Source organism: Brachionichthys hirsutus, chromosome 2 (assembly GCF_040956055.1).
Source record: "Brachionichthys hirsutus isolate HB-005 chromosome 2, CSIRO-AGI_Bhir_v1, whole genome shotgun sequence".
Taxonomy (NCBI): Eukaryota; Metazoa; Chordata; class Actinopteri; order Lophiiformes; family Brachionichthyidae; genus Brachionichthys; species Brachionichthys hirsutus.
Genome location: NC_090898.1, coordinates 10,741,014 through 10,752,475, shown reverse-complemented (window position 1 = coordinate 10,752,475; position 11,462 = coordinate 10,741,014). Strand labels below are relative to the sequence as shown.

The window sequence follows — 11,462 nt, the reverse complement described above, 5'->3', positions numbered from 1 at the left end:
TGCGGGCTGCGCGCAGAGGCTCAAAGCCGGATTGGCCGGCTTACATGTCGCCTGCTTAAAATGGCGACAGCCGACGGGCCAAAGGGAAGAGAGAGAGAGAGGGGGGAGTCGTTCGAACCGAGGGGCCCGTCGGCGGCTCCACTTCGGGCTGCGTTGAGCCCCCCCCCCGCGTTGAGCGCGGAGCCGCCAAGTTGGGCTCACTCCGCCGAACTTGCGCGGAAGATGAACACGCATCATTTATTCCGGGAGGCGCTTTGTGTGCGTTCCGTGCGACTTCACAGAAAAACGCGTCGTTCGAAACATCGATTTCATATTAGCGGCGATTAGATGTTGACTTTTCCTTTTTGAATGCTGACCTGTTCGATTCCATCTCTTTTTCGATTCCATCCCCCCCCCCTTACTATTTTAAAGGAAGAATTACCCCCCACTTCTACACCCTCCCCTGATGCGCCTGAATAAGTTAGAGCCCACTTTGACATCTTCAGTATTATTGAGTCATAAAATTCATCAGAGTTGCAGGTTTCATTATTGCTATCAGTTGTTTACGTTATCAATGCAGTTTTGGGTGTCTATTATTATTTATTTACTTTTTTTTTTTTTTTTACAATATCTAAATGAAATTCTGTTCCCAGACTTGAGTTTAAAAAATCCAGGCTGTTCCACTTTCCTCCAGCTATAAGCAGAGTTCATGTTTCACATGGTGTCATCGTATCTGTCGTCCACTCCGGGGATTAGAACCAAAGCTCGATGTGAGTTCCAGGTAGACGCAAGCAGCTTACGGCTCACCAGGTGCACCTTTTTATCACCACAATAAACCGTTTGCTTATTGATGGGTTTTTATTTGCAAAGATGAAACTAAAAATATTTGCCTCGGCAGCAACACCAGAAAAAATATTGTAGCTGCGCTTCCATTTGCTAGTTCCTCTCGTGTTGCTGTGGCGATGCTGTAGAGCTCAACGGCTGCACGTCTCAGGAATACTCTCACCCCCCCCCCCCCCCCCCTCTTTCTCCTGCTGCCCCCCCCCCCCCCCTAGTTTTGCACAGGTCGAGTTGCTTTGTATTATCACTCTGACGCCGACATCGAATTTGCAGCTCACGTTTTTTGTACATTTCACGTGTCGGGGAATCCTTTTGTCTCGCTCAGCGGCTCACTTTCCTGGAGCCGCGGCAACCATCGGCTGACCTCGTGTGAATCGGTCCCTTTAGTAATTCCTTTCTATTAGTAATGTGTAATGACAATTTACTTCCAGGTCTCTGCCAAATGCGAACGCAGCAGCAGAGCCAGCAGCGCGAGAGACTGTTCATAGTCTCGGTGGGGAGATTCGCTTCGATCGGTTCACGAGTCCAGAGCGATCAGGTTTGGGTCAGCAGCAGCGGCGGCGGCAGCCTCGTGCTCTGCTTGGCTGGTTAACAGCTTATGATGTCAGCCATTTTAGGTTGGACTGCACAGAGCATGGTGCTCCGCCATTTGTCTCTCCCTCCTTCCTCAGCGGCCCAGTCTTTGATGCACGCACCGGCAGGGGCCACGGCAATGCAGTCGTTTTGAAAGCCACAGACATCGGCCACCCTGACCTGAGATCAGCCCAGATGGGGACTCGGGACGGACATGGAATGGAACACTGTCATTCTCATTTTTATATTAGAACAAAAGAAAAAAGATATATCTGTTGTTGGACAAATTTAGAATTAGAGTTACCCTGCCGGGTATCCGTGGTTGTGTCGTCCGCAGCGAGGTACAGGAGCCCCCACGTGCCTTAGGGCGCCGCAGGCCGAACACAGGAGCCACAGGGAGCCCCAGATGGGACAGACATAAGGACAGGGACTGAGCTAACAGGAAGACATGGCTTCAGCTCCAGCCAATAGCGTGGCTCGTCCACCGCACCAATCTCGGAGACATCAACACCGCTCGAGTGAGGCGCTGAAACAGGGAGAAGGGCAGGGACTCTCCAAATACCGCTCAGTGGAACAAACACACACACCAGTAGAGCCATGGCAGAGTGTGTGTGTGTGTGTGTGTTTACCCGCACGCATGTGCTTGAGAGAAATGAGCTGGTGGGAAGAGAGAGAGAGAGAGAGAGGGGGGGGGGGTGGTTGGAGGTGGTTGCTATGGGGACAGTACACACCAGTGGCGCTGCCGACTTGTCTCCCTGGGCCAAACTTGCCTCGTAGAGGGAGGAGAAGAAAGAATGGAGGGAGGGGAGGTGGGGAGAGCAAGGAAACTGCCACCTGTGCTAGGAGTAGTTAGCATGCAGCTACGCTAGGCTGCCAGGCTGGAGCATTTCTCCAGCGTGTCGGGTGCTATTAATGGCCTGTGCTCAGAGGATATCGCCCAGGCCCAGCCCAGAGTCGGGCGCGGGATGAAAGGAGGTCACGCTGTGTCGAGACACACACACACACACACACACACGCACACACACACACGGTAGAGAACGTAGGCTGTGGACCGAGTGGACAAAAGCATAGTCGGTGTGTCTGCAGGAGATCTGAGTCTCCCGGGAAAAAATTGCAGCCTTGCTACTTGGGTAAACAAGCCACCCCCGCACGCTGCATACACACACATACACAAGCACCCATGTACCCCCCCCCCCCCCCCCCCCCCGCGTAGCCTTACTCCCCTGTCAAAGGAAACCCACACATGCAAATGCTGGCGTATTTAAGAGACACAAACCGCCGTCAACACCAGTCGAGGGAACGTGCAGTTCAAACTGACGTTATCGGTTGGCGTCCTCGTGCCAGTGAGTCGGCGGGGTTGGTTTGAGCCTGGCATTCCTCTGGCATGAGCGCTGACTTTAACTTGCATTGTTTCATTCGTTACCTGAGTGAGGCCTGTGGGTTCACATGGCGGCGGATCGCCTGCGTGCACGCTGTGATTCGGCTGGCGTGAGGAGCCGAACTTCACATGTGGGTACGTGGAGACTCTGGAACTGAACTTCAGGTTCTGTCCACTGACTCGGTTAGAACATTCCAGTCTTTGCAGTACGGCGAGGAGGGAGGGGAGGAGGTTTGCGATTGTAGTTTGGAGCAGCGAGGCGGCGTTGAACAGCGGGGGGTTGGAGGGGCTGAAGGGACATTCCTCACTGAAACACCTCACAACTTCCTCCGTGACTGGTAACACCCCTCCTTCCCTTGCGTCCTCAACCTCGAGCCGGCTGCCCATCCCCCCCTGCCGCCATCTCCTGTTCGGTCTCCCTCTCCCCTCGCCTGCCCTCCCACACCCAACAGAACCACGTGATGGATGGCTAAGGCTGCCCACCCATAAGGCTTTGTGTTGGTCATGTGACCAGCCTGCCTTGGCAGAGCAATGCCGCCCTGGTGCGGAACAGCCAAAGTGAAAGGCAGTCACTCTCTCTGGCTGGGGGGGGGGGCAAAGGGCATCACATTCCCTCCACAGTAGCAAACTTCCTTTCCCTGTTAAACCCTCGTGAATTCTGAAGATTGAAATGGCCTTTAAAAGCGCTTTTGAGTTACTGAGTTTGTGTTTTGTGTGTTTAGTGGGTTCGACACCCGAGAGCAGTTTTCATTTCAATGACATGTTCTTGGATTGAGTGCCAGACGGGTCATTTCTGTAGGTGAACTAAAAATTCTTGAAGGTTTTCAGACTTGGAGCTGGCGAGCTCTGCTGCAGAGTGACCGGGAGAGCGATTGCCCTCGAGCTATCCTCCCAATACTGCATCAGTCTGTTGAAGGGAGAGAGTAAGGAGGGAGTAAGGAGGGAGGGAGGGAGGGAGGGAGGGAGGGAGGGGGGCAAAACGCCACAGGAAGCTTCCCCGTTTGAAAATGGAGACCGGAGACCAAGGGGTGAAGGTAAAATGGGAACGCCGGTTTTCTGAGGAACATCTGACCAACCGAGCGCTTTTCACAATCGTCAAGTATACTACTAAATGAATGTTTGTGTCCATCTTCCTGAAGGTGTTCAGTGAAAATACAGACTGTGTTCGCTGTGTGTGTGGTGTGGGGGGGGGGGGGGGGGGGGGACTGAAGAGGCGAAGTGAGAGAGTTTATGGGGGAGGGTGAAAGAAGGATGTAGAACAGGATTCCCATGCTTGATCGGATGCTCCCAATGAAGGAGGTCCCCCTGAATTTCACGAGGCCGGGGAGTCGAGACTTTAAGATGGATGTACAAGCAGCGGCGTATTTGAGCTCAACCCGAAGACCCAATTATGTATTTGGTTTGATGTTCCCGGGTGGCGTCTCGTCATGTACGGCTTCCGTACAGCTGACAGGAAACGGCTTTGCACTGCGTAGAGCGAGTCGTCTCGTCACGTCCTCTGTTGTCACGTCCCCATCTCTTCCCTCGCGTCTACATTAAACACACCCGCACAGTACAGATGTGTGATACTGCACACATCTGTACTGAACTGCATTGAAACATGCTCTCCGCTTTCATTTCCAGGCGTTCCCTTCAATCGGAGTGAGAACTACAAGAGGACTTGATGGACAGCGGCCCTTGCTGTCCCTCCCCCATGCCTTGTCTGTAGTCTGCCAGAAAACGACTCGCATTAAGCATTTAATCTACCCTCCTCGGCCCGCGGTCAAACCATGGCCAGCAAGAGGAAGTCTACGACCCCTTGTATGATCCCCAGCAAGATCGTACGCCCACCGGAGGACGTTGGACAGGACTATCCTATCCTTCTGAATCGCTTCAGGAATTCTGGAGGGGACAGGCAAAGTCCCTTTGATCCAAGAGAGTCTTCCAAACCAGAAGTTGGGGACACTGTCAAAGATGGCGTCGACATCTACACCTGCAAGCCTTGTGACTTTGAAACCCACGACCTTAACTTATTCTTGGACCACGTGTACTCGGGGCACCCAGACTTCCGTGCCGATCCCAGCTTCTTCTGCGTGAACTGCGGGGTCTCTGCACCCAAGTTTGAGGGGTTGGCCCTGCATAACGCCAGGACACACCCCAGCACATCGACTACGACTCTGCATCTGAGGAGGAAAGAAAGGAGGATGGTGGTAGAGCAAAATGTGGTGCCTGGGGCCGAGACCAGCAAGGAGAGCGAGATTCATATCACCAAAACCCCAATTATGAGGATGCTGAAGGGTAAATCGGAGCCTAAACGGATTGTTGTGTCTCATCCAGGGTCTGAGGATCCCTCCTCGGATCCAGACCTCAGCTACGCCTCTGAGGCTGAGAGAAAAGACGCTGCCGCCGTGGCAGTCGTCGCCCGTGTTCCCACGATTGTTCACAATGGAGCAGCCAAAGTCACTCTTCCCTCAGCAATTCAGATAGTCAATGGCTCCGGGGCGTTTCCAGTGCTCAAGACTCCGATCACGCAGGTGGGTGGGAGGTCTTTCTGTCTTTCTGTGGTTGATTTAAATGAGATTAGTTCATTTTTCAATTCCTTTCTAAAGGTGGTCTCGGTGGTTCAAAGCCGAAACCTTCGCCAGTCTGCGCCGATCACAACCTCCTCGGATATTTCTTCCAAAAATCTCCCGAAGGTAATTGCTGAGCTTTCTTGTTTAACTTATTTGGATATATGCTCATATATCATATTGCTAATGATAATATAATTATGATCATCTCCCTCCAGGTGATGATTCCTTTGAGCAGCATCCCTACCTACAAAGCCTCCATGGATTTGTCTTCCTTCTTGAAGACCTCCTTTAGTAAATTCCCGTATCCCACGAAGGCCGAGCTTTGCTACCTGACCGTGGTCACAAAGTTCCCCGAAGAGCAGATCAAGATCTGGTTCACAGCTCAGAGACTTAAACAAGGAATCAGCTGGTCTCCCGAGGAGATTGAGGAGGCCAGGAGGAAGATGTTCAATACCATCATCCAGACGACGCCTTCTAGCACGCAGAAACAGTCCCAGAGTCACCGCGCCCAAGCCCAGCACACCATCACAGTCCTGCCTGCCTCGCTGGGCTCGACCGGGATCCCTCACATCCTGCAGGGCTCTCTCGTAAGCCAAGGAGGGGTAATTGTCACGCAGCCCGTAATGGCAAATGGCATCCAGGTTAGCAGCGCTCCTATGGCCCTGGCTGTCACACCTAAAGCCCAGGCAGCAGCCCGCCCCACGATGCAGGCCCGACCCGCTGCCGCTTTGGTGGCAGACAAAGGGATCGGCCTGGTGGTGGAGACGGTGGGCAGTAGCATCACTGGAACCAACGTCACTAGCCGCCAGAGCCGGGGGGAGGGCACTAGCGGCGAGGCAAGTGCAATCAACCTTAGCCTAGCAAGCGGTGATCGCAGCAGCACGAAGGCGAGCCGTGTCGGCGGTAAGCGCAGCAGTGCTGACGCGGATCGCAAAAGCGATGCTAATGATGGCAGCCATATAAATGGTAAGAGCACTCCTGGTCGGAAAGTTGGCGCCGCCAGCATTGTGCAGAGAGACAGCAAAAAAACCACAGACGGCAAAATCAGCACAGGCGGCAAGCCTGATAGCACAGACAGCCAAACGGGCGGCGGCGGACAGCAAAGCAAAGAGAGCGACAGCAGCAGCAACAGAAACAACACGAGCACAGACGATTCGGAGCCCATCGACAGCGACTCTCCAACTACCAGAATGGAGGAGGTGTCCCCCCCGTCCTCCAAGTCGTCCTCCCCGTCCCCTGTAGGTACGTCGCGCAGCACGTCTGGCTCCCGGACACCCGTTAACGCATTCCTGGACTCCGGCTATTACAAGGGCAAGAAGTCACAAGAGCAGCTCAACGCGCTGAAGGATAGTTACCTGGTCGGCCAGTTCCCCGACCAGGAGGAGGTGGACCGGCTCATTTCTTTAACCGGACTGACGGTACGGGAAGTTCGCAAGTGGTTCAGCGACCGCCGCTACCACTTTCGCAATCTTAAAAGCGCGCGAGGCGGCGGGGGCGGGCAGAGCAAGCCGGGTCCCGCCGCTGGCAGCGCCGTCCCCGCTGATATGCCTGAACTTGGCACCAACGCTGGTGCGAAAACACCCCAGCACAGTTCTGCGCCCGTGAGCCCGACGGCATCGCAGACGCCCACCTCTCCCACCACACCCTCCCGCCGGCCACCCAGGCCCACGGCTTCCGATTTTACAGCGGTGCGCTACAAGGAAAGGGAACCCCATCAGGTGACAAATGTGTTACAATACAAAAGATTTGTAGCTTCCAGTGCCAGTTCAGATGGAAAAGAGAATAATAATTATTATTATATTTACCTGTTTATTGAATCAAGTAATCTATTGGAATATCCTGACAGTTTTTCCTTTTCCTGTTTAATGTTTAGATTAAAGCTCTAGAAATGAGTTTTTCCCAGGACCCCGAGCCGTCGGGAGACGAAGTCGACAGACTGCGATCCGAGACCAAGATGACCAGACGAGAGATCCATTGGTGGTTCGGAGACAAGAGGAAGAGACTGGCAGCTGAGAGGAAGAAAGAGGAAGCGCTGCAGGATGCGATGGACGGGATGGGAGTCGACGGAGAGGAGAGACAGAGGGACGACGGCCCGGGAGAACTGAAAGTCAACCCAATTAAAATCAATCTGAAGATGCTGAAAGTGACGGAGGCCAATAGCAAAGCGGAGGGCGACGGGTCGATCAGCTCCACTGTACCGCCGCCGTCCAGCAACGCGACGCAAGGCGCCAAACCGTCCCAGTCCACGACCCCCGCACATCATAAACCGTCCCACTCGCCCAAACCCACGGCCATCCGAGGGAAGAAGACGGTGGAGCAGCTGGAACTGCTCAAGAACGTCTACGTCCACACCCAGTGGCCCAGCGCCACCCAGTATGACCAACTGCTCTCAGGTACCGGACTGGCCCGGCCCGAGGTGGTGCGCTGGTTCGGGGACTGTCGCTACATGCAGAAAAACGGTCAGCTGAAATGGCTGGAGGCTTATCAGAACATGGCTCTGGAGGAGGACCTCCAGAAGGCGGGGGGCGCCCAGGTCCTCCAGGCCCACTTCCACCTCCACGGCAAACTGGAGGAGGCGCAGGTATGTGTGTTCGCCAACGGCGTTTTAAACATCGTTTTGTGTTCGTTGGCTCGGACCGGCGCCTGAGTGGTGATGATCCCTCGCTGCGTAACTCAAGAATCGCTGCGTAACAACGAAAAGACGACACAAAAGAGCGTGACGTAAACGAATGCATGTCGGATGAGCATGTACGACGCGAAGCGTGAAGAGGTTTCAGCTGTTCCTTCATTATTTGTTGTCGCCCAAGTATTCTGCCAGTTTTTCTCATGTAGATCAGAGAAACGTTGACGCCCTGGAAATGGCTGAGAAATATCATCTTCCCGTGTTTGATCTCATTAGCATGTAAAAATACAGCCGTCTAATAGAGCCAGCTGTTTCTCTGGCAGCCTGGTTTGTTCATTAGAATATTACCAGACTGCAAAGAAGCCATCAAGTTGAGCGATTCATTTCTTTGTACTTTTAGCATTTTATTTTGAGAGACGGGCGTTAAAATCTATCTACATAACTTCCTTCTGATGATGATGAATAGTATGTATTACAGTACAAGTACAGTCAAACACCCTGTCTAAGAGGATTATCACCTTAAAATGTAAATGCATTTTTCTTCATCTTCACTTCATCCCCTCTTCTTTTCTCGACCTCCTTCGTTTTCACGGCGGACCGATGCACACATTCACTGACAGCGCTTTATTGAAGCTTTCAAAATAAAACAAGCCGTATTGTGTACTTTTGTCTACATAATGTTTTATAGTACAGCAATAAAATACTGTTTTCATGATGAGACATTTCAACAGTAAAAAAAAACTTTACCATGAACAGTTTCATCAATTTCTATTTGAACTCATTTCATCCTAGGGAAATGGGAACATGCATTCCCACGTGAAAAGGAGTCGCGTTGCGTCAGGACTCACCTCGATGACTCTTTGAGCGTCACTTTGGCCACCCTTCAACATGGCGCGTGTTCTTTGTGCACAGTTGCAGGACTTGGCCGAGGCCAGCGGTTTAACAACGGACTTGGTGCGACACTGGTTCTCCAATCAGGCGTCGTTGAGCCGGATGGAACAAAGTGCTGCGGCTAATGTGGGAGGAGCGAGACGGGTTTCACCAGACGCACCAGCTGAGCCACGAGCAGCAGGACCCTCCCCTCTGGAGCCGCAGCCCGGAGGAGGGACGGAGGAGAAAATGGAAGAGTCGGTGTGCGGCGTGTCGGCGGGCGTGGAGGAGGCCGACGGCGACAAAGCTGTGAATCCAACGGAAGGTAGTCTTCATGTCTGGAGTTGTCTGCCGCGAGAAATGTGGTTTAACCAGACAACAGCTTGAACCGCCTACCGTTTTCATTATTTAGAAATCCCTCAGTGATTATCAAACGACATGTTTATTAGCAGATTACAATATTAATGTGTTGTCACGCGGCAAAGAAAGTATATTTCATATTCTTACACCTGAGAAATTGGAATAAAATAAAGACATTTGCACCAAAAATGAGTCCAAACCACACTTGGCATAAATATACACGCTTATAGATTACATAACGTTCACACACACACACACACACACACGCACACACACACACAAGGATCCAAACGCGAATGCGTGTCCAAACTCGTGGAGCCCGTCGTCAGTGATGGCTTTTCATTTCTTATTTTTTTATTACCACAGAAACTGACTGAAGAGGCTTTTTGTCTGAGGATGGATGGAGCTCGCGACACAAAACGGCCTTCGTGTCGGCAATCTGAGGAAAAGGCAGCAGATGCAGCTGTAACAGGATCACTGGATGCAAGCGGACCTTGAAACCATCCTCAGCCATCCCTTTCCTTTCCTTGCCCCCCCCACAGGAGCTGGACGCTACACTAACCCCTTCCCCTTGTCATCCATCCTCTTGCTGTCTGCACTCCTCCGATCGTTGCCGTCTACCCCTTCACTACACAGACCTTCTCCAGCAACCCCCCCCGCGTCAGCCATTTTCCCTACAGAAAGAAGTTCCAGGAGAGGCCGAACGGCAAGAGTGGATGTGGTAGAGGGGAAGAGAGGGGAGGGGGCTGACATTCTGCCACGTTTGTTCCGCCTGCCTGCTAGGATTGGTGAAGGGGAACGGAGGAAAAAAAAGTGGATAGATTTGGAGAAAGAGCAAAAAGGAAAGTGCGGCAAGGATCGGATGACCGGCGTTTGTGCTGGGGAGCCGCACGCCTCCCCAAGGCCTTAAAGCAAATGAATGAACCTTTTTTTTTTTTTTTTTAAAGAAATACATACAAATGATCTTCATTCTCATTTTCCACTGACACTTCAGCTTCATGCTTGCAGGAAACTTTAAATATGCTGTTTTATTTGTTTAAAATTTTCATCATCGCTAAATATTTGTTTGTGTCATCCCAAAGAGGGAAAGCACCTTTGCATCCCGATAATGTTGGGACTGTGTGGAATCTGGTTTGCGTTGTAGCATTAAGTGCTTCTTTACATCACTGACGTGTACATACGTTTGTTTTTATCGACTTTCCTACCATGCGACTGTCAACGAACTGTGAATCGAGGTCCGTTCTTAGGCTTGATGTATCATTTTTACAGAAGGTATTTGCAGAATAAAAAAAAAAGAAGACAAACTTGTGTCTGTTTGTTCAGGACAACAACTAATCGATTATTTTCATGACCACAAATTTGTCAATTCAAACTGAAAAACGTGTGAATAAGGAACATAACATTTTCCTGAAACATCTGAATAATAACTGCAGATTAATTTTCTGACGGCCAATCTCTTCTTTTATTACATCCGACACTGAAACGGCTGCAATCTCATCTCGCGGTTCAACCTCTGAGGATAATGAAACCAGGTTTAACAACAACTGCTATGCAACACATTACATTAACATGAGGAATACGCGTCAGTATAAAGTAGTAAGTAATTTATTTCCTTTTCAGCCTTGAATATGTTTCATATGAAAAGCAAAATTAAAATGAATACTTTTCCTCCATTGTTTAGGCACATTTACAGAAAGGCAATTGTAAAGACATTTGTAATAGACAAGATTGGCAAAACGAAAGGACACTAACAGATGCTGTTACATTGTTCTGAACTGAATTGTGAGAGTTGGGTGGGCGGGGGGTACATTTCTGAATGAAGCCCTGTCGATCAAAGCGAAGGTGTATCTTGGCAGAGTAAATGATGAAGCCCAACAGGAGAGGCGAACGATGTCTTGATATGATGACGGCGCACAAACGGGAAGTTCAGCAATAATGTTGTCCACAAAGACCATGAATCACCCGCAGGAGGAAAACAACGAGAAGCGGAGCAGCTTTGGGATTACATTGGCAAGCAGACAAATTTGTCGAGATGTCAAAAGGGTACTCTCCTGTCCCTAAGTCTCACCGTATGGCTTTAGGTGCATCTCCGTGGTCAAACGCCGAGTTTGCATCATTTCGTCATCACATACAATCAAGAGGAGAACCATCCCAGAATACGAGCTCCGCGCAGGCTCACTCGAGGTTTCTCATTCCAAAAACACAGGAAATGAGAACCGTGTTTCAACATTCACCTCAAGAGCCGGGTTAATTACCAGGTCAGACGGACAGGAATGAAAGGAAGTCC

General features: G+C 51.2%; 1 protein-coding gene across 1 annotated transcript; it reads left to right on the top strand.

The window, feature by feature from the left end:
* Positions 1-4,539: 4,539 nt before the first annotated feature.
* Positions 4,540-10,121, top strand: zhx3b (zinc fingers and homeoboxes 3b). The gene is made up of 6 exons (XM_068747707.1): positions 4,540-5,283; positions 5,359-5,445; positions 5,538-7,040; positions 7,196-7,903; positions 8,858-9,140; positions 9,542-10,121. Exons 1-6 carry the CDS (start codon positions 4,540-4,542, stop codon positions 9,550-9,552), a joined length of 3,336 nt encoding a protein of 1,111 aa, XP_068603808.1. The 3' UTR covers positions 9,553-10,121.
* Positions 10,122-11,462: the final 1,341 nt, after the last annotated feature.

Coding starts and splice junctions, on each gene's coding strand:
- zhx3b (XM_068747707.1), top strand. CDS start 4,540: ATGGCCAGCAAGAGGAAGTCTACGACCCCTTGTATGATCCCCAGCAAG. Junction 5,446..5,537: donor CTTCCAAAAATCTCCCGAAG/GTAATTGCTGAG, acceptor ATCTCCCTCCAG/GTGATGATTCCTTTGAGCAG. Junction 7,041..7,195: donor AGGAAAGGGAACCCCATCAG/GTGACAAATGTG, acceptor TTTAATGTTTAG/ATTAAAGCTCTAGAAATGAG.